The sequence below is a fragment of the Geotrypetes seraphini genome, chromosome 3 (genome assembly GCF_902459505.1).
Source record: "Geotrypetes seraphini chromosome 3, aGeoSer1.1, whole genome shotgun sequence".
Classification (NCBI taxonomy): Eukaryota; Metazoa; Chordata; class Amphibia; order Gymnophiona; family Dermophiidae; genus Geotrypetes; species Geotrypetes seraphini.
In genome coordinates, this window is record NC_047086.1 from 364,202,426 (window position 1) to 364,226,484 (window position 24,059).

General features: G+C 46.5%; 1 protein-coding gene across 3 annotated transcripts in view; it reads right to left on the bottom strand.

Moving 5' to 3' along the window:
- SRD5A2 (steroid 5 alpha-reductase 2) overlaps positions 1-24,059 on the bottom strand; it is a 370,146-nt gene that overhangs the window by 128,958 nt on the left and 217,129 nt on the right. For 2 of the 3 annotated variants that reach the window (XM_033935448.1, XM_033935450.1), the window contains exon 1: positions 3,580-3,857. The exons of the other annotated variant lie outside the window; for it this stretch is intronic. In XM_033935448.1, coding sequence (XP_033791339.1) covers positions 3,580-3,857 — 278 coding nt within the window. Of the gene's footprint in view, positions 1-3,579; positions 3,858-24,059 lie in introns of those variants that run through there. 3 annotated transcript variants of the gene reach the window in all.

The window sequence follows — 24,059 nt, forward strand, 5'->3', positions numbered from 1 at the left end:
AGAAAAACATTGAGGTGAATCAGACCCAGAAGAATCCTCATGGAGTTTGGTTCCTGCTCAGAGTCTCCCAGTAAGTCCAAGTCTTGAATGGAATAGGGACAGTGTCAAAGACTTGGTGTCGAAGCCTCGAGGTGCTTGATCTTATGAGAGGCCTTCCGGGACCGCATCAGAGTCACCTCTCCAGATGTTTGTGTCAAGGACGACTGGTGCCATGGAGATGGATCCAACAACTCCCATGTCGAGTGTCTCCACACTGGTGGAGCATTAGTGTGAGGGGAGGTCGGTGTCGTGGACTGCTCAGATTGGAGCAGCACCGAGAGAGTCGGTGTCTACATGGGCATAAGCTGCATCCGCATCAACATTTGAAAATGCTCAATCAATTCCTCCCGAAGCAAATTGTCAGTCTTTTGCATAAAGGATAGCACCGGTACCGTTTGCTTTTTTGCTGGTACCACTGGTGTATCGCTCCGGTCTGGCGATGAGGAGGCCGATGTTGAGGCACTCACCGAGATCAGAACCGGGCACTTACAGGACTTCTTTGAGGTTGGCATAATTTGGCTCAATGCCATTTTGACCTGAGTCCCAGATGGAGTAAGGGAAAGCTTCTTAGCCGACTTACTTACAGAGACAGTATGGTGCGATACCGAAGGTACGTCAAATGTTACTGGCGGTATCGATATGTGCGGTGTTGCTTTGGTCGGCGTCACCGGTGTTGATAGGGATGATATTAGTTCCCTTTCCAAAGCGACACCGAAAAGTTTCTGTTGTTGAACAATGCGGTTTTTCAAAGTCCTCTTCTGAAGGGAAGAATAGCGCATGCAGGTTTCAGGACGGTGCTCGGGCCCCAAACACTGGAGACACCAGTGATGTGGGTCAGTTACAGAGATGGGTCGAGCACAGCGACCGCACTTCTTAAATCCCATCAAAGGCATGTCATGGACGGGAACACCGCCTCGGCTAAATTGAAATCAGTGGCCAAGGCGGACGAACAGGCCCCGCCAGCCTAATCCACGAGGGAGAAAAAAATAAAGATTTTTCCTCTTTTTTTTTTTAAACGGGAAAAAGAAAATGAAAGAAAGAAAAAATGAGTAAAAGTCACAAACGCAAGAGCGGGAAGGCAAGGAAAAAATTTCAAAGGCCATTGAAACAATTCTTAGCTCCGTGGAAAGAAACTGAGGGACTGCATGCCTACATTGGGTGGGAAGGCACTTGCGCATGCACGGTGCAGGCTATCGCAAACTTTCTAAAGACTTAAAGTGGCGATGCACTTTTGAAGTGGTCCGTACCGGGGCTCCATCGGTGACATCACCCATGTGTGAGAATATGCTGCCTTCTTGTCCTGGGATAAGTTACCCTCTGACGTTAAAGGGTAAATTAACTTCCCAGGCAAAAAAATTCCAGCATGCATCTCAAACTTAACACAATGCACTTTCAAATGTAAAAATGTTCATATCAATCTTTGTTGTTTTGTTTTTTAAACCCTATTATTTACCTTTCTCTATTGAGAATATTGATCATATAACCCTACTCTCAGTTTCTTACCTTTTAACCAGTTCTTAATCCATAATAGGACATTACCTCCTATCCCTTAACTTTCTAATTTGCTAAGGAGTCTTTCATGAGGTACTTTGTCAAATGCATTTTGAAAATCCATGTGCACAATATCAACCATCTCTTCTTTATCCTCATGTTTATTCACCCCTTCGAAGAAAAGTAGATTGGTGAAGCAAGATTTCCCTTGACTAAATTCATGTTAGCTTTGTTTCATTAATCCATGCTTATGCATATGCTCTGTAGTTTTCTCATAATAGTCTCTACTATTTTGCCTGGCACTGACATCCGATTCACCGGTCTATAATTTCCCAGATCACCTCTGGAAACGTTGGCTACCTTCCCGTCTTTGGTGGGAAGGGGTAAAACACGGACCATATGGACCTCGCGGATCTAAAACCGCACGTCCTTAAAAATCCGAGGTCCGTGCATTGACAAATCCGCCTTTGCTTTCCCTGCAGCTCAGCTCAGGCCCCCGGCTCCCTTGTGGACCTCACGGATCTGAACTGCACGTCACATCCTTAAAAATCCGAGGTCCGCGCCACTTTTAGTCTGTGGCTCTGACAGAGCTCTATGACAATTTAACTCTGACGGATCCTAATGCTTTTCCCTCCCTATGCTAGGATCTGTCAGAGTTAAATTGTCATAGAGCTCTGTCAGAGCCACAGACTAAAAGTGGCAGGGACCTCAAAAGTGGCGCAGACCTCGGATTTTTAAGGATGTGACATGCAGTTCAGATCCGTGAGGTCCGCGAGGGAGCCGTGGGCCTGAGCTGAGCTGCAGGGAAAGCAAAGGTGGACTTGTCAATGCACGGACCTCGGATTTTTAAGGATGTGCAGTTTTAGATCTGCGAGGTCCATAAGGTCCGTGAGGTCCGCGTTTTATCCCTTCCCGTCTTTTGTTACCATGCTGGATTTCAAAGACACATTGCAAATGACTAACAATAGCTCTGCAAGTTCATCTTTCAGTTCAATCAGTCAACAGGAAGGTATTACATTCAAGTGTAAGGGTGGGTAGGTGATGTGCCAAACAGCTCCCAATGAGAGAGAATTCAAAGAAGCACAGTACAGTTACAATAACATTTTTAGTGGAAGGGAAGCAAAGATAAAGCCAGAGGTCAGTGTTCTATTTTATGAATTTTGTCAAAAACTCAAGAATAACTTAAATTATCTCTATAGACACAGGACCACTTAGCAGCTTAGGGGTCCTTTTATCAAGCTGCGGTTTAACGCGCGTAATACCGCACGTTAAACCGCCTGCCACACTAGCCGCTAACTCCTGCATTGAGCAGGCGTTAGTTTTTTAGCTGGCTGCGGGGGTTAGCATGTGATGAAATGTCCGACGCGCTAACCTCAATAGAGAGGCTTGATAAAAGGACCCCTTAGTTGACATGTACCAATGACTTGAGGATTCCTGAATAATTTGCAGCCTTAAAGAAGAGACCAGAAAATTACAAAGGTGGAAACATTTTGATCACTACCCTAAGAATATGTCCAACTTTCTATAGGTTTTTGGAAAAATGTTCATACATGTCCTACACTTATTCATGTCTATTTTTCTGAAGGTACAAGATCTCTCATTTATCTTTACCAGAGGCATTAACCTACATAAATTCCTAAACGGAACAGTTGAATGATTTGTGGCAAGAAGCCACCACCATCAAACAGAAAGTATAAACAAAAAAGCAAAATGTAAGTTTAAAGGAATAAAACTGTGCCACTGGCTTTTCAAGAACTTCTAGAAATAATTTGATTTCACATTCAAACTTATTTTCTACTATTTTCAGTTATCACAATAGTGTAATGTTAGTCTATTTAATCTCCTGGACAATGCAAAAAAATTGTGGAGAGGGGAAAAACTGCAGCTGCTTTGACTATGTTTCTCAGCCATATTCACGTGCAGGCTGGCAGAGATAAAGTATCTCTGATGCTCAAAAACATCAAATGTCAAATCTATATTTTCTAGTCAACAAACTCTTATCACTTACTCTACAAAATAAGTTAGCTCAATATATGTGCTTAAAGTTACCTGTGAAAGTAATGTATACAGAAGAGGAAGCAGAGCAGCTTGCACCCCGGGGAGCCGGGCTGGGGGCTGTGTAGAATAAGCAGCACAGGTACCAGGAAGCAGGGCAGCTCCTGGATGAACCAGCTATGTTTTGCTGGACACAAGAAAGACGTTTTGGCTTTTAAATCCAGATACCTCCCATATTCGTATGGTGTACTGATGTTAATCCAGAGGATCAGAAATCCTATCAAGAGCAGCAGAGAGCTGAGGTAAAAGTCCATGTCCTGACTGCATTGCATGCTACTTACTATCCTTTCTGCCACCTGTGCAGTAAGTTGGAGCTCAAAGGGAAACTGCTGCAGTGCACAGCTTTCCACCTCTCCATGTATCTTAAATACTGTATCCCAAAGGCAGAGCTGCTGAGATTTATAGCGGGTTTCAGGAGTGCAGTATATTAGGAAGCTTAAGCTCCTCCTGGTATGTCAATGAAGAAGAAATATTTACTTAAGCAGTGACTTTTGCTTGAAGGGCTACTCAAAATGAAATGGAGTTAAACCAGTAAATCTGCTCTTTAAAATTTTAGATACTGGGGGGGGGGGAAAGGGGGAGACAAAAGTGGCACAGTGGAAAATTTGCGAACTTCCAAGTCCATGTGAAGTCTGATTTTGGATAAGTCATCTAGTTAGGAAAAAGTAATGGCCAAACCTGTCCTGGAAGTGGAGGGAGCAATATTTATCCAGTTTCTTTAAATGCTGACTACCATGGCTAAATTAGATGCCAGTATTCAATGCTGGACCCTATCCAGGTACTGACACTGAATATCTGAATCTTTGGCAGCACCAGATAAGGCTGATATTCAGGACCATCTGAAGGGATTGTGGCACCTTCAGCCAATTTGCATCATGCCAGCGTCCCTCCCCAACCCCACTTCCACACTCTCCCCCCAACCTGGTCAGTGTTCCCTCTCTAAACTTCCCTTGTGGGTTCAGCATCACTCTTTCTCCTCTCTCCCTCTCCCACCCCCCAGGTCTGTAAGCTTTGTGTGAGCTACTGGCAGTAGCCTGAATACAGTGGGCACTCTTAATGATATTTCTCCCATAACAAAACAAAAAAAGCTCCCCAAATGAAAAGGCCCATAAGTAACATGGAAAATAAGTGACAAAAAAATTTTTAGACTGTACACTCCTGTAGTTTTAGAAAGGATTTTCACAAATACTGTTTATAAACCAAAAAAGGGAGGGGGGAAGGTTAACTCAAATATAAACCAAACTCACATCAGTCTTGTGAGTTTACTGTGGGAGTGAGTGGCCTATTGGTTAAAGCTACTGCCTCAGCACCCTGAAGTTCTGAGTTCAATCCCAGCCTGTTCCTTGTGACTCTGGGCAATTCACTTAATCCTTCCATTGCCCCGGGTACCACATATTGTGAGCCTGCAGAGATAGATAAGGAAAATGCTTAGGAGTATCTGATTACTATTCATAAGAACATAAGAATAGCCTTACTGGGTCAGACCAATGGTCCATCAAGCCCAGTAGCACGTTCTCACGGTGGCCAATCCAGGTCACTACTACCTGGCCAAAACCCAAGGTGTAGCAATATTCCATGCTACCGATCCAGGGCAAGCAGTGGCTTCTCCCATGTCTTTTTCAATAACAGACTTTGGACTTTTCCTCCAGGAACTTGTCCAAACCTTTCTTAAAACCAGCTACGCTATCCGCTCTTACCACATCCTCTGGCAACGCATTCCAGAGCTTTATTGTAACTGCTTTGGGTGTATTTCTTCTTGAAAATGCAGTAAATAAACATAGCAACCACTGTGGGAACTCAACGTCAGCCATTTTGAGTAGTGAGATTACACGGGACAGGAGAATAGGAGGATTGTTCTTGCTTTGGCTCACTACTGGACCTACAGGGCTTAAGGTAGGCCCAGGAAGAGGCCTGCGATGGGTCTGAGAGAGGGAAGATTCAAATATAAACCAAGACCCCCATTTTTGGGCCCATAAATTTTGGTTTATATTCAAGTATATACAGTAAATGCGCGTATGTCAACTAGGCCTCTGCCTGTACATGATCCAGGTGTAGTCATGTTTGGGGAAGGAGTCTGGGTATTGCAAGGGCAGATTCACAAATTACATGCATAGGTTATTAAATACCTATGGGGCTCATAATTGAAAGAGAAAAATGTTCAAAAAACGGCCTAAGTCGGCACTTGGATAAACATTTCTCAAAAATGTCCAAGCGCCGATAATAAAACCGGGTTTTGGACGTATTTAAAAACGACCTAGGCCTCCATAGTGCCGCTCAACATCCAAAGCTAAACGGGGCGTTTTGGGAGGTGTGTCGAGGGCGAGAGTTGGGCGGGAGGTGGGCCGGCTTAGACTTAGTCGTACAGCATGTATAACCGAAAGTTTAACAGAGCCTAGACAGAACTTGGACATAGTGACTTAGACCATGTAAAACATGGCCTAAGTCACAAAAACCCACCTAAACTCACCAGATAAGCACTGCAAACACATAACACCGACCCCCACACACTACCCAGTGATCACCAAACTCCCCCCATAAAAATTTTATTCACAACTTTAAATTTCAGTCTCCACACCATCATCACCTGGCCGCCTGGCAAGGAAAGCCTAGTCATCCAACCCAGAGTAGAGAACTGCACGGGAACGGGGACGACGGGAATCCCGTGGGTTCCCCTTCGGGTCACAGGGATCCCGTGGGGACGCCCCCTAGGGTCACAGGGATCCCGTGGGGACACCCCTCGGGCTCTCGGGGATCCCGCAGGGTTCAATGCTGTTCCTACCTGCCCTGCTGCGAGGCCTCGTCTTCCATTTTCTTCCTGCCCTGCTGCAGCACACATAGCCAATCGGAAGCCTTCCCCGATGTCAGCGCTGACGTCGGAGGAAGGGCTTAAGCAAAGCCCTCCCTTCCTCCGAAGTCAACGCTAACATTGTGAAGACTTCCGGTCGGCTGTGTGCGGCAGGGCAGGTAGGGAGAAGGCAGTAGCTTCCAAAGTGGGGGGCGGTTTGCCCCGGGTGCAGCCGTGAGGGGGGGGGGGAGTGAGTGTGCACAGCCGGTCAGGTCCCCCGATCAACCGACAAACCTCCCTGCCCTGTAGCTGGGAATCTAAATTATCTTCTTACAGCAGCTTCAATACTCCAGTTGCTGTAAAAAGGTAATTTAGATCCGCGGCTACAGGGCAGGAAGGTTTGTCTGACCGGGCCTGTTCTGTTGTTGGTAGGGTGGGGAAACGCCACAAAGGTAAGGGGCAGGGAGGGAGAAAGGGAGGAAAGGTGGAGTGCAGAAGAAAAGATGCTTAAGGGAAATGGGTAAAACTGAGGGGGAGAAGGACGCTGAAAGCACTGGGGAAGACAAAGGGATGGAGAAGGACGCTGAAAGGACATTGGGAGGGGGGGAGAAGGACGCTGAAAGCACATGGGGAAGACAGAGGGGGGAGAAGGATTCTGACAGGACATGGGGAAGATGGGGGGGGAGAAGGACACTGAAAGGAAATGGGGAAGAGAGAGTGGGGAGAAGACGCTGGCAGGGAAGAAGACAGAGATGCCAGACTATGGGGGGAGCAGGGGGAAGAAGATGGGTGCCAGACCAATTTGGAAGGGGGAAGAAAGGGAGAGGCACAGTAACAGAGCAAATGGAAGACGCAGAGAGAAGAGAGACAGTGGATGGAAGGAATTGAATGAGAACATGAGGAAAGCAGAAACCAGGCAACAAAGGTAGGAAAAAAATTCTTTTTTTTTTTTTTTTTGCTTCAGGATAAAGTAGTATATTAGTTGTGTTGATAAAAATTTATAAACATTAGAGGCTCTGGTAGAAACCCATTTACAAAGTATGTATTCTTCCCAATTAATATTTCTAAATTAATAAAGTCTTTTTGCTTATTTTTAAATGGGTTTCTACCAGAGCCTTTAATTCAGTAGCATAATTAACTGAAATAACTATTTCTGAAGTTTATAGGGATGGACGGGGACGTAGGGGATTCCTCGCGGGGACAGGTGGGGAGACAGAAGGGATTCCTCGCGGGGACGGAGGGATTCCTCACGAGGACGGGTGGGACTTTGGCGGGGACGGGTGGGATTTCTGTCCCCGTGCAACTCTCTAGCCCAGAGGCTGCTTAAGTCATCTTGGGGGTGGGTTAGGGACCCATAGAGAGGAGGACCAATGCCCATAAGCCCCTGTAATCACTGCATTGATACTGAAACATGTGTGCTGCCCTATACACCCCCAAAACCCTATTTTACTGGCATATAAATGGCTCCTGCAGCCATATGGGCTATTGGGGTGGTAGATAAGTGGGTCTAGGGGATTCTGGAGGTGGTTTGGGGGGCTCACCGTCACCTATAAGGGAGCTGTAGTGAGGAGAAGCCATTGGCACCCTTTTTGTGAAGTTCACAGCGGTGCCCTGTAAGGTACCTCACTATTTAGGTGGCATGTCTGGGTGTGCAGTCCATCACTTTGCAGACCCCTCCCACATCCAACAGGGCTTGTTCTAGGTGTTTTGGACTTGGACGGAATGTTGGACGGAAATGTGATATTAAGAACATAAGAAGTTGCCTCCACTGGGTCAGACCGGAGGTCCATCTCGCCCAGCGGCCTGCTCCCGTGGCGGCCCACCAGGTCCTTGACCTGTGAAGTGAATTCTTGACCTTTATAATCTACCTCTACTTCTATAACCTACCTCTGCTGCTATCTGTACCCCTCAATCCCTTTATCCTTTAGGTACCTATCCAAACCTTCCTTAAACCCCTTTACTGTGCTCTCGCCTACTACAACCTCCGGAAGAGCATTCCATGCGTCCACCACCTTTTGGGTAAAAAAGAACTTCCTAGCATTGGTTCTAAACCTGTCCCCTTTTAATTTCTCCGAGTGACCCCTGGTGCTCGTGGTCCCTCGCATATCGAAGAATCTGTCCTTATCCACTTTCTCTATGCCCTTCAGGATCTTGAAGGTTTCTATCATGTCTCCTCTAAGTCTCCTCTTCTCCAGGGAGAACAGCCCCAGCATTTTCAACCTGTCGGCGTATGTAAAGATAGACGATTTAGTGGCTTGGACGATCTGATCGGCAGGACGTATAATTAGACGATTTTCGAAAGTAAAAAAAAGTTGGACGTATCTTTTGAAAATGTGTCTTAGGCTCTTTTTAACTTTGGATGACTTGAGAGACGGACTTAGACGTCCCTTTCGATTATGCCTCTCCATGTGCATACTTCAATCATCATTGGAGTGAAGAAGTAGTCAATTGGTTAGTACAGTGGGCTGAAAACCTAGGGTAGGGTTACCAGACGTCCGGATTTCCCTTTTGAGGACATGTCTGGGGGTCTGGACGACTTTTCAAAAACTGGTACTTTGTCCAGGTTTTGAAATCACGTCGGGAGGGGGCATTCGCGCATGCATGGATGCAATGTGGTGACGTGACATGCATGCACGTTACATCATCACATTGCAATTGCGCATGTGCGGATGCCTTCCTGCCCAACTAACAGGTAGTGGGGGTGGAGCTAAGGGCGGGGCTGGGGTGTATCGGGGCAGGTTTGGGGAGGCGGGTCTAGGGGTCTGGATTTTACTCGCATAGTTTCAAGCTTTATTTAAAATTTGATGTGCACGCATTGTCATTATTTCAAAGCATATTACAAATCTAAAAGCAGAGGAGTAATAATATACATGTACAAAATTTGGACAAACTTATAAATGACAAACTTGATACAAAAGGAGGAGGGGAGAAACTACAAAAGTTATAGTAAAGAAAGAAAAAACAAATAAGGGAAGCACAACAGGGCAAGTAAAAAGAAGTAGAAGAACATCTAAGGAGGGGCTTGGTCGTTTGAGGCTAAAAAATAATATGAGCGGAGAGGTGCTCAAATTTAACAAAATTAAGTCTCAAAAGCATCCCTGCATAAGAAAGTCTTTAGGGAGTCTTTGAATTTATCCAGTGCAATTTCGCTACGAAGGTAACCCGGTAGGGCGTTCCAAAGCTAGGGACCTGTCACAGAAAACATTGCACTCCTCCTTGTGCCAATAATTTTCAGAGAGGGTACAGTAAGCAGATTCTGTTCTGTTGATCTTAGTGTTCTTGGTATAGTGTAAGGTATAAGAAAGTTTGTAAGTCGGATTTTAAAGACCAATAGTGCTATTTTGTAGGTAATTCTATAAGATATCAGAAGCCAATGAGCGTTTTTCAGGAGGGGGGGTCACATGGTCAAATTTTTTTGAATTTGTGATGATCTTTATAGCTGTATTTTGAATTATTTGTAACCTTTTAAATTCTTTCTGAGAAATAGCTTTGTATAGCGAGTTACAATAGTCCAATCTTGATATTATAAGGGAATGGATCAAAACTTTTAAAGCTGCTATGTCTAATATTTTTGATAATGATCTGATTAGTTGCAATTTGTAAAAACATGATTTCACTACAGAGCTAATTTTTTTTAATTTCAATAATGTTTATTAGAATTTTCAATAAACATAATACAGAAAATCAAACAATAAATAACAAGAGAAACATTGTCAATCTTGCAGTAATATCAGATAATTCGTAATGGTATTCAGAAACATATGATAGAATAAGATATGTAATAGGGTGAGTATCTTTAGTTACAACAAATAAAGAATACAAGTTAAGTGTGAGAATTGGTACAATAATCCAGTACTCTCTGCCACGTCTTACTGAAAGTAGAAAGGTTGTTCATATTAATAGCTATAGTTTTTTCATATTTTGCATAAAGACAAACTGTTCCACCACTCATTATATAATTCAATGTGTTAAAATCTTTCCAATGAGAGAGAATTATTTTGATGGCAATCAGTAGTAAACACCTTAACAATTTATCATCATATTTGGTTAGCATCTGTGACAGCGCAGATCCACCAAAGATAACAACAGAATAAGTAATGGGTACCGTGATGGGTAGTATATTACAGATGATAGACCATATTTTAGTCCAGTAAGGTTGTAATAAATTGCAATGGAAAAGCATATGATCTAAGGTACCAATCTGGGCAAAACAAGACCAGCATAGGTTTTAATTGCTTGTGGAGGTTTTGGACAGTTTATATGGGGTCCAATATGCTCTATGATATAGAAAGAGGACTATTTGTTTATTTGTCGCCGATTGTAATGAACTAAAGGAGTTGAGCCAGATAGTTTCCCATGTGGTAAGAGGGAATCAAGAGGACATGTCCTGAGCCCAGACTGCATGTAATGCTGAGGAAGGAACAAATTTATATTTCTTGAGCAGTTTGCACCAGGCAGAGGCCTCACCGTTCTTTAATCTAAATATTTTACACTAGGTTAACAATGACGGTGTCTCATGTGTGATGGAGACTTTACTGAGAAATGATTGGAGAGAGCGTCGTAACTGAATCCATCTGTAAAATTGGGTAGGTGGAATGTTGTATTCAGCAGATAAGTCCGCAAAGGTAATCAAGTCATTATCATGATATAATTGAGAGATAGATCATATACCAGACTTGATCCAGGCCTTCCATTCAATGTATCGACCCTGAATATTCACTTGTGGGTTAAGCCAAATGGAGGATAATATGGTCGAGTTCCACTTGACGTCCAAGAGAGCATCCAATTTTTTGACAACAAAACAGGGTTGTTTTGCCTTGATACTGAAGGGGGAATAAAGGGCATGAGCTGTAAAAAATCTTTATTATGGATTTTGTGTTCAAGCTTCAATCAAGTCGGGATGTGCGAAAAGTTAGGGGCCAATATCCATTGGGAACCTTGTCTGCATAGAAAGCACAGTTACTTACCGTAACAGGTGTTATCCAGGGACAGCAGGCAGATATTCTCTACATGTGGGTGACGTCATCCACGGAGCCCCGTCGCGGACAGCTTTTCAAGCAAACTTGATTGAAGATCTCAAAGTTTGCTAGTACTGCCCATGCATGCGTATGCCTTCCCGCTCCACTAGAGGGTGCATCCCCTCCTCGTGGTCTTCATTTCAGATAGCTAGCAAAGAAGCCAACCTGGGGAGGTGGGAGGGTTGCGAGAATATCTGCACGCTGTCCCTGGATAACACCTGTTACGGAAAGTAACTGTGCTTTATCCCAGGACAAGCAGGCAGCATATTCTCTACGTGTGGGTGACCTCCAAGCTAACTAAAAAAGGGATGGAGGGAGAGTTGGCAATTTAGGAGAACAGATTACGTAAAACCGACTGGCCAAACTGGCCGTTGCACCTGGAAAAAGCATCCAAACAGTAGTGAGAGGTGAAGGTATGAACCGAAGACCAAGTGGCGGCCTTGCAGATCTCCTCAATAGGTGTGGACCTGAGGAAAGCGACCGACGACGCCATCGCTCGAACTTTATGCCCCGTGACCCGACCTTGCAGCCAGGATACGAGATGTCACCGCCAGTCTGGATAGACTACTCACGCCCCGCGACCACTTTCCTATGCTTCTTGTCCACATAGGAACCAACGACACTGCCAGGAACACACCGGAGACCATCACCAGAGACTTTGGAGCACTGGGTGAGAGGCTGAAGCGGACAGGAGCGCAGGTGGTTTTCTCATCGATCCTCCCAGTTAGAGGCAAGGGAAGAGCCAGAGATGAACGTATCCTGAGGACGAACGAGTGGCTACAGGGATGGTGCCGGGATATGAACTTCGGATTCCTAAACCATGGGGAAGCGCTACAAGGACTTCAGGGACCAGACGGACTCCATCTGACCAGTAGGGGTAAGAACGTCTTCGGCCACCGACTAGCCCGCCTGCTTCACAGGGCTTTAAACTAAGTAAGTCGGGAGAGGGTACCCATTCACATATTAGTGCAGAAAGGAATTATCCTGATGAGGTGAGTCGAAACTCCGCTTCCATGTCCAAGGTAAGTACCCACATTGCAAACAGTTCTTTGGGAGTCACACCGACTCGGGTAGGATACGCCTCACAGGGACTTAGCAAACACAAGATATGGAGGGCCATGTATGTCAATGCACACAGTTTAGGTAACAAAATTCTAGAATTGGAGGCTTAAATAAGGAATGCCGACCTAGATGTAGTGGCAATATCTGAAACTTGGTTCACGGACTCACATGGGTGGGATATGGCTATACCGGGCTACAATCTACTTCGTCAGGACAGAGAGGGCAGGTTAGGAGGGGGGGGTAGCTCTATACATTAAAGAGGACATCAAAACCACCAGGATCACATATGTCAAGTACACCGGGGAGTCCCTCTGGGTAAACCTGGCAAGAGGCAGAGAAAAATGCCTGTATCTAGGTGTGGTATACAGACCCCCAAGACAACTGGAAGACATGGACGCAGAATTAATTGAAGACATAGAGAATATCACTCTACGAGGAGAAGCTGTACTGCTAGGGGACTTCAATATGCCTGATGTAGACTGGAACTCATTTTCAGCAACAACCAGCGGTAGCAGGAGGCTCTTAACCTCCATAAAGGGAGCTCGTCTCAAACAAATGGTAACGGAGCCCACTAGGGCCCAGGCGATCCTCGACCTGGTACTCACCAACGGGGAAAGCGTCTCAGAGGTCTCAGTAGGAGATACGCTAGCCTCCAGCGACCACAACATAGTATGGTTCAACCTTAGGAAAGGCTTCCCTAGATCAAACACGAAAACAAAGGTACTCAATTTCCGGGGCACAGACTTCGCACGCATGGGAGATTTCGTCCATCAGACGCTGCAGGACCAAGCGGAGACCGATGATGTAGAAGCTAAGTGGTTAACACTGAAATCAACCATACATGAAGCAACTAGCCGCTTCATAAAATCAGTAAATAAACGACAAAGAAACAATAAACCCCAATGGTTCACCGCAGAGATCTCGCACCTCATTAAGGAGAAGAAAAAAGCGTTTCTCTCCTACAAGCGCACGGAGAAAAGAGAGGCAAAAGTAGAATACAGGACCAGGTCTACAGCGGTCAAAATGGCAGTTAGGGAGGCAAAACTTCGAGTGGAAGAAATTCTGGCAAAAAACATTAAAAAGGGGGACAAATCCTTCTTCAGGTATATTAGTGACAGAAAAAGGAACACAGGCGGGATAGTACGCCTTAGAAGACCGGACGGAAGTTACGTGGAAGCAGACTCCGATAAAGCCGAACTACTGAATGAATACTTCTGCTCAGTCTTCACCTGTGAGGCACCGGGACACGGTCCGCAGTTGAAGGCAACACAAAGCACAGAAGACCCGTTTCAGAATTTTGAGTTCACACCAGGTGAAGTTTACAGTGAACTGGCAAGACTCAAGGTGAACAAAGCCATGGGACCAGACAATTTGCACCCAAGAGTGCTCAGAGAATTGAGCGATGTCCTGGCGAAACCGTTGGCTGAGCTATTCAATCTCTCCCTAAGTAAGGGGAAAGTTCCCCTGGACTGGAAATTAGCTAATGTCGTTCCTCTGCATAAAAAGGGTTGCAGGGCAGAGGCTGCGAATTATAGACCGGTGAGTCTCACATCAATAGTGTGCAAACTCATGGAAACACTAATTAAAAGCAAATTGGACACGATCTTGAATGAAGGGAATCTTCGGGATCCCAGTCAGCATGGATTCACCAAGGGTAGGTCCTGCCAATCCAATCTCATCAGCTTCTTTGACTGGGTAACAAGAAAGTTGGACTTGGGAGAGTCTTTGGACGTCGTGTACCTGGACTTCAGGAAAGCTTTTGACAGTGTCCCACACCGCAGGCTGCTAAGCAAGATGGAATCGATGGGGTTAGGAGAGACACTAACTGCATGGGTCAATGATTGGCTGAGTGGCAGACTTCAGAGGGTGGTGGTTAATGGTACCCTCTCTAAAACATCGGAGGTGACCAGTGGAGTGCCGCAGGGCTCGGTCCTGGGTCCACTCCTTTTCAACATATTCATAGGGGATCTGACTCAAGGGCTTCAAGGTAAAATAACACTATTCGCCGATGACGCCAAACTATGTAATATAGTAAGTGAATGCAGTTTACAGAATTATATGGCGCAGGACCTGCTTACATTGGAAAGTTGGTCCTCAACTGGCAGCTAGGCTTCAATGCTAAGAAATGTAAGGTCATGCACCTCGGAAGCGGAAATCCATGCAGGACGTACTTCTTGAACGGAGAAACTTTAACTAGGACTTCAGCAGAACGAGATTTAGGAGTAATCATCAGTGCAGACATGAAAACTGCCAATCAAGTGGAGAAGGCTTCATCTAAGGCAAGGCAGATATTGGGTTGTATCAATAGAAGTTTCGTCAGCCGAAAGCCTGAAGTCATAATGCCGTTGTACAGGGCCATGGTGAGACCTCATCTGGAGTACTGTGTGCAATTCTGGAGGCCACATTACAGTAAAGATGTGCGCAGAATTGAATCGGTTCAACGGACGGCCACCAGGATGATCTCGGGGCTCAAGGGTCTCTCGTACGAAGAGAGACTGAACAAATTGCAGCTCTACACTCTTGAGGAACGTAGGGAGAGGGGAGACATGATCGAAACATTTAAGTACCTCACGGGACGTGTCGAAGTGGAAGATGATATTTTCTTTCTCAAGGGACCCTCGGCCACAAGAGGGCACCCGCTCAAACTCAGGGACGGAAAATTTCATGGCGACACCAGAAAGTATTTCTTCACAGAGAGAGTGGTTGATCATTGGAACAAGCTTCCAGTGCAGGTGATCGAGGCAGACAGCGTGCCAGACTTTAAGAATAAATGGGATACCCATGTGGGATCCCTACGAGGGTCAAGATAAGGAAATTGGGTCATTAGGGCATAGACAGGGGGTGGGTAAGCAGAGTGGTCAGACTTGATGGGCTCTAGCCCTTTTCTGCCGTCATCTTCTATGTTTCTATGAGACCAGCCTGAGCGTAGCAGAAGGAAATACAAGCAGCCAACCAGTTGGATAAGGTGCACTTGGAAACTGGACGGCCCAATCGATTAGGATCAAAAGAGATGAAAAGTTGAGGAGCCATCCGATGAGACTGGATGCGTTGCAGATAAAAGGCCAATGCCCTCTTACAGTCAAGAGTGTGAAGCGCCACTTCACCAGGATGAGAATGGGGCTTCGGAAAAAACACCGGAAGAACAATGGACTGGTTGAGGTGGAAATCCGACACCACCTTGGGCAAGAACTTCGGATGGGTATGAAAGACCACCTTGTCATGGTGAAAAACAGTAAAAGGCAGGTCTGCAACCAAAGTCTGCAGCTCACTCACTCGGCATGCAGATGTGAGAGCAATCAGGAACACCACTTTCCAAGTAAGGAACTTCAGAAGAGCCTTATCAATAGGTTCAAAGGGGGGCTTCATCAGCTGAGCGAGAACCACATTTAAATCCCAAACACCAGGGGGATGCTTGAGAGGAGGATGGACATTCAAGAGGCCCCTCATGAAGCGAGAAACCAGCCGGTGTACCGAGAGCGATTTCCCATCAAGCTGCCGGTGAAAGGCAGCAATCGCACTGAGATGGACTTGAACCGAATTAGAGAGCTGCACAGGAACGGGGACAACGGGAATCTCGCGGACCTGCGGGGATCCCGCGGGTTCCCCCTTTGGGTCACGGGGATCCCATGGGGACGCCCCCTAGGGTCACGGGGATCCCGTGGGGACGCCCCCTAGGGTCGCGGGGATCCCGTGGGGATGCCTCCGAGGGTCACGGGGTTCCTGCGGGGTTGGATCGCACTCGAGCCGCAAGGCAAGTCTCCTTCTCCTTACCTGCCCTGCCGCAGCACACAGCCAAACGGAAGTCTTCCCGATGTCTAATCTAATCTAATCCTTAGGTTTGTATACCGCATCATCTCCACGTTCGTAGAGCTCAGCGCGGTTTACAGTAGGAGAAACAGGAAGGGACTACAACAGAGGGTTAGAGGTAGAAGTGTGAAGAAAATTTAGAGGACTTGGGATGCCAAGATAAAGAGTTTCCTTGATTCATAATTTGGAGGGAGACTTACATTTTTGAGAAAAGCCAGGTTTTCAGAAGCTTGCGGAAAACTTGGAGAGAGCTCAAGTTCCGAAAAGGGGAGGTATGGTTATGCTAGATGGGAATACAAAGTTTCTGCATATGCAGATGATATTTTGCTTCATTTGAGGAATCCTGAATCTACTATTCCACATTTACTGGATTTGATCAAAAAATTTGGGAAATTTTCAGGATATAAAATAAATTGGAGTAAATTAGAAATTCTTCCACTTAATGTACATTGTCAAAAAGGATTGTTTGATCGGTACCCTTTTCTTTGGAAAGAAGATGGTATAACATATTTAGGAATATCCTATATAATAAAAGGCTAGTCGCGTATGCGCACTCCTATTTGCATGCTTCCGAGATCAGTAGGTCTGTGGCCGCAGGAGTGCGCATGCGCGCTAATACATCACCAGCCACCGATCGCCTCCTCAAGCCGGGACTGCAGCTAGCCGCCCATCTCCGTTCCTCCTGCAGGGGGTTGGGTCTGGGAGGAGAGGGATCGCGGCCGCTCAGCGCCCCCACCGAGGAGCCCAGCAACATTCCGCTGCCCGGGACCCAAGTCCTTTGCCACCCCCACTTCCCCTCCCGCGGGCCCATCACTGACATCGGAGGGAGGGCTTAAGCAAACTCTCTAAACCGAATTCGTCTTGATGCCAGATCAAGACAAATGAAGCAAATAATCCAGCACCGAGAACAAAGAGGCAGACAGAGGCTCCATGCGACGAGAAGCACATCACGAGGTGAATCGAGTCCACTTCTGGGAATAGCACAGCCTAGTAGAGGCCTTCCGAAAAGCATCAAGAACATCCCGCACCGACTGAGAGAACTCAAAGAAAGGTGGAAAGGAACCACGCCGTCAAGTGTAGAGACTGCAGATTGGGATGCAGCAACGAACCCCGACTCTGAGACAGCAGAGAAGGAAAAACAGGCAGAAGTTGAGGCTCCCTGACACTGAGCTGGAGGAGCACGGAGAACCACGGCTGCCGGGGCCACCGAGGAGCTATCAAGATCATGGTGGCGCGTACTGACCTGAGGTGTACCAGCGTCCTGAGAATCAGAGGAAAGGGAGGAAACGCATATAGGAACCTGCCCGTCCAATCGAGAAGGAAAGCATCCGCCTTGAAACGATCCGGGGAGTACATTCTCGAGCAGAATCGAGGCAACTTGTGATTGAGGGGCGAAGCGAACAGATCTATCTGTGGAGTTCCCCACCGAACAAACACCTGCCGCAGAGTGCGAGAATGGAGGGGCCATTCATGCGGCTGAAGAAGGCAACTCAACTTGTCTGCCAGACAATTTTGCTCGCCCTGGATATACACCGCCTGAAGAAAGATGTTGTGGCGCAATGCCCACCGACAAAGATGAAGGGCTTCCCTGCAGAGGGATAGGGAACCCGTACCCCCCTGCTTGTTCACATACTACATCGCCACCTGCTTGTCCGTGCGCACCAGGACCATGCGATCCTGCAGCAAATTATGAAATGCCACCACGGCATTGTAAATGGCACGGAGCTCCAGATAGTTGATGTGGCAGCAACGGTCCGCACTCAACCAAAGACCCTGAGTCCGAAGGCCGTCGAGGTATGCTCCCCAGGCGTACGCCGAGGAGTATGTTGTCAGAACCTTCTGATGCGAGGGGACGAGAAAGAGCAAACCTCTGGACAGATTGGAAGAGCTGGCCCACCAACGGAGCGAGCGTTTCAAGGAAAGAATCACCGCAATGTGCTGAGAAGTGGGTTCCCGATCCTGCCGCCACTGAGACACCAGAGTCCACTGAGGAACACGAAGATGTAACCTGGCGAACGGCATGACATGAGCAGTGGAGGCCATGTGCCCCAAGAGGATCATCATCTGCTTGGCCGAGACCAAAGACCTCTGGGACACCAGCTGATTCAGCCGCAGAAGGGCGGCCTGCCGAGGCAGAGGTAGAAACGACCGGAGGCGGACCGTGTCCAGCACAGCCCCGATAAACTGCAGGGACTGAGAGGGGCACAACTGGGACTTGGGGAAGTTTATCTCGAACCCCAGATGCTGAAGGAAGAGAATAGTCTGACGGGTCGCTGAAATAACCCCCTCCCTCGACGGAGCTTTGATAAGCCAATCGTCGAGGTACGGGGAAACCTGAAGGCCCTGCAACCGCAAGGCCGCCACTACCACCACGAGGCACTTCGTGAAGACCCGTGGGGACGAATTGAGCCTGAACGGGAGGACCCAATACTGCAAATGAAGGTCCCCCATCCGAAAGCGGAGAAACCGTCGAGAAGCTGGGTGGATCGGAATGTGAGTGTAGGCTTCCTTCAGGTCTAGGGAAGACAACCAGTCCCCTGCGTCCATCAAGGGATACAAAATGGGAAGCGAAAGCATGCGGAACTTTTCTCAAACTAGGAACCTGTTCAGCTTCCGCAGATCCAGAATAGGACGGAGGTCCCCGGTCTTTTTGGGAACCAGGAAGTACCGGGAATAAACCCTGGAGCCCCGTTGACAAGGGGGAACCTCCTCCACAACCCGCAGGCGAAGGAGGGCCTGCGCTTCCCAAAGAAGTAGGGGAAGCTGCGCCTTGTTGGAAAGAGACTCTCCTGGAGGCCTGTCCGGTGGTAAAGCCCAGAAGTTGAGGGAGTACCCCTCTCGGATGACGGAGAGGACCCAAGAGTCTGCAGTGATCTCCACCCAACGCTGAGAAAAGGCGCTGAGATGCCCCCCGATAGGAAGAGGAGAAATATCCAGGGCGGAGAAGGCCAGCCCCCTCCTGCCGGGCCAGTCAAAAAGACGGCGGTGGCTTGGACGCCGCAGGGGTTTGAGGCTTAGGAGGAGCCCTCTGCTGCTGTGGACGCCGAGGAGGAGGGCGAGAAAATGCTGGCATAGATTTCTGCGGATATCGCCGGGGAGGCAGCCTATAGGACTTGGGTGGAGCGGGCTTCGCCTTAGCCCGGACCAAGGAAGTGAAGGAGCGTTCGTGTTCGGAGAGGCGTTTCGTGACAGCCTCGATGGAATCATCGAACAGTTCATTTCCCAAGCAAGGGAGATTGGCCAACCGGTCCTGCAGGTTGGGGTCCATATCGACAATGCGGAGCCACGCCAGGCGACGCATGGCCACTGCAAAGGCCGAGACCCTTGAGGAAAGCTCAAATGCATCATAGGAGACCTGAAACATGTACAGCCGAAGCTGCAACAGAGTATCCACAAGCCTGCGAAACTCCGCACGGCGCTTGGCAGGCAAATCATCTTCGAAAGATGGAAGGGACTTAATATACCACTTGAGATAGGACGTAAAAGTAAAGGAGTAATTCAGGACTCTGTTCGCCATCATGGAGTTCTGATATAGGTGTCTACCAAACTTATCCATAGTCCGGCACTCCTGGCCCGGCGGGACAGCCGCATACACCTTGGATGGGTGAGACGCTCAGGCTGGTCCACAACGCGCAAGGTCAAGGCAGGAGCAAGCTGAGCCAAAGCAGAGGAGAGCTCCGAGGAGATGATCACCTTCAGCACCTCCTCGAACATCAGCACCGTGACCATATTAGATCGGGCAGGCGCAGCAGTGCGTTCCACTGAGGGTGACCTCGAGGAAGAGTATTCCCTGTGGTGGAAGCACGCTTAGAGATCTTGGACGGTGGTCTCGTCGAGACCGGCGGGACTACACTCACCACCTGGATGGCCAGAGACTCCGAGGTAGGCTTCTTCGGCAGCTGAACTGAACCTGAAGGAGGAAGAGGAGACCTACCTAGAGCCGAGGTCTTCGAGGACGAGGCCTTCGAGGACGAGGGAGACTTGCCCGAGGCCGAGGTCTTCGAGGCCGACGTCGAGGCCAAGGTCGAGGTCAAGACCAAGACCGGGGTCGAAGCGGGAGAGCCTCCATGGCGAAGAGCTCCACAATCCTGGCCCGCCGCCGCCAAAGAACCCGAGGTTGAAGAGTGGCACAACGAGGACAGGCACAGAATACACCAGCGGTGCAGGTCTGTGATCGAAATAACCCGACCGCACTGGGAGCACTTCTTAAACCCGGTAAGAGGCTGGGACATAAGGAACAACCGGCCGAGCCACATGAGGCCAACCAGCCACAGCAAACCGGGAGCCCCCGGTCACCGAATTGAAAAAACAAAATCACACGATCAAGATAACAAACGAAGAACGAAGCGCACAGCGACTCCCGAACAAAACAAAGAAGTCGCTGTGCTAGAAAGGCACTTAGAAGAACGCAGAGAAGAGAGACAGGGCTTTCTGGCTCTGTGGAAAACTAAGAACTGAAGACCACGAGGAGGGGATGCACCCTCTAGTGGAGCGGGAAGGCACACGCATGCATGGGCAGCACTAACAAACTTTGAGATCTTCAATCAAGTTGCTTGAAAAGCTGTCCGCGACGGGGCTCCGTGGATGACGTCACCCACATGTAGAGAATATGCTGCCTGCTTGTCCTGGGATAAATGCTATATGGTAGTCATAAAGACTAGGAAAGTTCACGCCTCCATTATTCTTGGAACACTTCAATTTTTTTCAATGCTATTCTAGGGACTTTATGATTCCAGAGATAAGTATTCATTAATGCTTCCATCTTAGCATATGTTCCTAATGGTAGCAAAAAAGGAAGCGTCAATAAAATATAGGTGATTTTAGGAGCCAATACCATTTTGATAGAGTCCATGCGGCCCCACCAAGAGAGTTTTAATGGGGACCATTGTGCAGTGACAGACTTTATTATTTTGAAGATATGATCCACAGCATAAGTTCTTATGTCTTCTATGGTGGGAGCAAAAAAGATTCCTAGGTACTTCAATTTATCTGGTATCTATCTAAGACCCAACCGGGATATGAGATCTCCACATGGAATACTGTTTAAAGGCATGACTTCAGTTTTTGTATTGTTGAGTTTGTATCCAGATATAGGTGAATATCTTTCAATGGTGTTTAAGATATGTGGTATGGAATCAAGAGTTGAATAGAGTAGGACATCGTCTGCATAAGCTGATAATTTAATGGACAAATCTTCAAATTGTAGACCTATAATATCAGGATTGGAGCATATGGCTATTAGGAGAGGTTCAAGTGCTATATTAAATAATAAAGGTGATAATGGACAGCCTTGTCTCGTGCCTCTCTCGATGGTCTAAAAGAAGCAGAAAACATGCCATTGATGCGAAGCTTAGTAGTAGGGTTAAGAACATAAGAAGTTGCCCCCGCTGAGTCAGACCAGAGGTCCATCTTGCCCAGCGGTCCGCTCCCGCGGCGGCCCATCAGGCCTAGTGCCTGAACAGTGGTCCCTGATTAATTTTGTAACTTACCTCTAATCCCATCCCTATAATCTACCTCTACTCTTATCTGTACCCCTCAATCCCTTTGTCTTCCAAGTACCTATCCATCTTAATGAAGCCATCTGGGATGCCAAACCAACTCATCACTCTGAAGAGAAAGGACCATTCTACATGGTCGAATGCCTTTTCTGCATCTAAGTCTATTGCTAGGAGCGGATTCTTTAAGTCTTGAGCTTGGGTAATAACATGTGTAAAAAGTCTAGAACTGTCATTGGATAATTTACCTTTCATGAATCCATTCTGGTCCGTATGAATGAGCTATGGAAGAACTGTATTCAGTCTAATCGCTAATATTTTTGCAAATATCTTCGCATCTACATTAATCAATGAGAGTGGCCTGTAATTTTGAACTTGTAGAGGGTCTTTATCTGTTTTGAGTAGTTCGATTGTCAGAGCTTCCGTAAATTATCCATATGCCACCTCCATTTCAATTAGATGTGAAAAGTATTGTGATAAAACAGGTAGAAGAACAGCCATGAAAGTGATGTAAAATTCAACAGTCAATCCGTCAGGACCCGGTGATTTGTGTTTAAACATGAAGAGAATTGCCGACTCCACATTTGAAGGTAGTATCGGATCCATCAACTTTACAGAATCCGTTTCATCGAGAATGGGATGCAGTAAGTGTTGTAAAAAGGCTTCACAGAGATCCTGATTCAGGTCTTCAGAAGAATATAGTTCTTTGTAGAATGTGTGAAACTGCGAGCAGGGTTTACTATTATTTGACCCATATGGTCCTTTATAGCTGGAATCATTGTTTTTTCAGAGCGGAGTTTCAGGTTGTTAGCAAGCTGATGACCACATTTGTTCATAGTGGAATAATAACATGCAAATTTCATGAATATTTCTTTGGCTGCTTTGGTGCTTAGAGCAAGGTTATATTCATATCTCAGTTTGTGAAGGGCAGATTGTAGCTCTGGATTAGTTAAGTCAGCTATATGAAGACGCTTTCCTGGATTTTGTGTTCCAGTTGCTTTATGTTCGTTTGTGCATCTCTATTCGTTTTAGCCACATATGCCACATATAAACTGTTGTTATTATTTTTATTGTTGCTACTATCAGATATTCACCGCTACACTCTGTAATTCGATGTCTGTGCAATTTATCCTCATTGTAAACCGCCTAGAAGTCGCAAGATTGTTGGCGGTATATAAGAATAAAGTTATTATTATTATTATTATATGCAATTATAGTGCCTCTTATATAGGCCTTAAAGGCATTCCATGTATAATCCAGTTAGAATTGCTATGATTTTATGGCTGATTCTATAGCACAGGGGTTAGAATGAAGGTTGGGGTGTGAGCCTGGTCTGAGTTTGACTCCCTCATATCCTTCAGCTATCAAAATACTAATTTTAATAAAAAATACAAGCTACAAACCAATCACATCTAATTTTCATCTCAAACAGCACAACATTAGCAATACTAGAAACAAAATATTCCAAAAGTTGAGTTTGCATTTGATATAAAACTGCAGTATTTGAATCCACATCACATTTATTGAACCCAACTTGAGATTCTGGCTTTTGGGACAATGAAAGCAGCACTTTAAGCCACTGAGCTACCAGTCTTTTGTCTCTGCTAACTATGAGATGAAAGCTAAGCAGATTTTACCTTAGCTGATCACTAAACTATGATATGACAGGGGAGTCAGAGAAACTGGAGTGGAAGGTGCTGTAGCTCAATGAGTAAAAGTGCTGTCTTGATCTTCCAGAGGTTGTGGGTTCTGTCTTTTACTTGTGCAGGTGCACTTTGATGATGTCACAATGAGGTCATCATTGTGCAGCTCCATACCTCCATTTGCAATGAATTAGAAGCCACATTCAGGTCTGTTCTGTGTTTTATTCTGTTTTTAAGCTTAGCCAATTGAAGTTATGGGCTTTCTGTTTGCTTTGAAGAATGAACTGATTGTAGCAATATTTCATGACAAAGAGAGTGTTATTTAGAGCAAGGAATTGCTTCTAAAAACCTCTCTCAAATAACATCTGTGGGATGCCCAGAGAAAGCTGATTGTATAATCTAAATATCATGTATTGTGCTGAAGCCTTTCTGGAGCTTAAACCACGTCTATTTGAAGCCTATACGGAGCTCAAAATCCTATGCTTTACACTTCTTATAGGAACTAATGATACCATTGCTATACAAGTTTCTGTGTAGCACAGGAGTGAAACTTCCCCCTTTCCATGCTGATGTTCTCAGATCAACTCCCACTGAAACTAATATATTATAAATATCTTTTTAAACATGGTATACTGCTTATTTATTATCCTTTTAATGGTGGTAT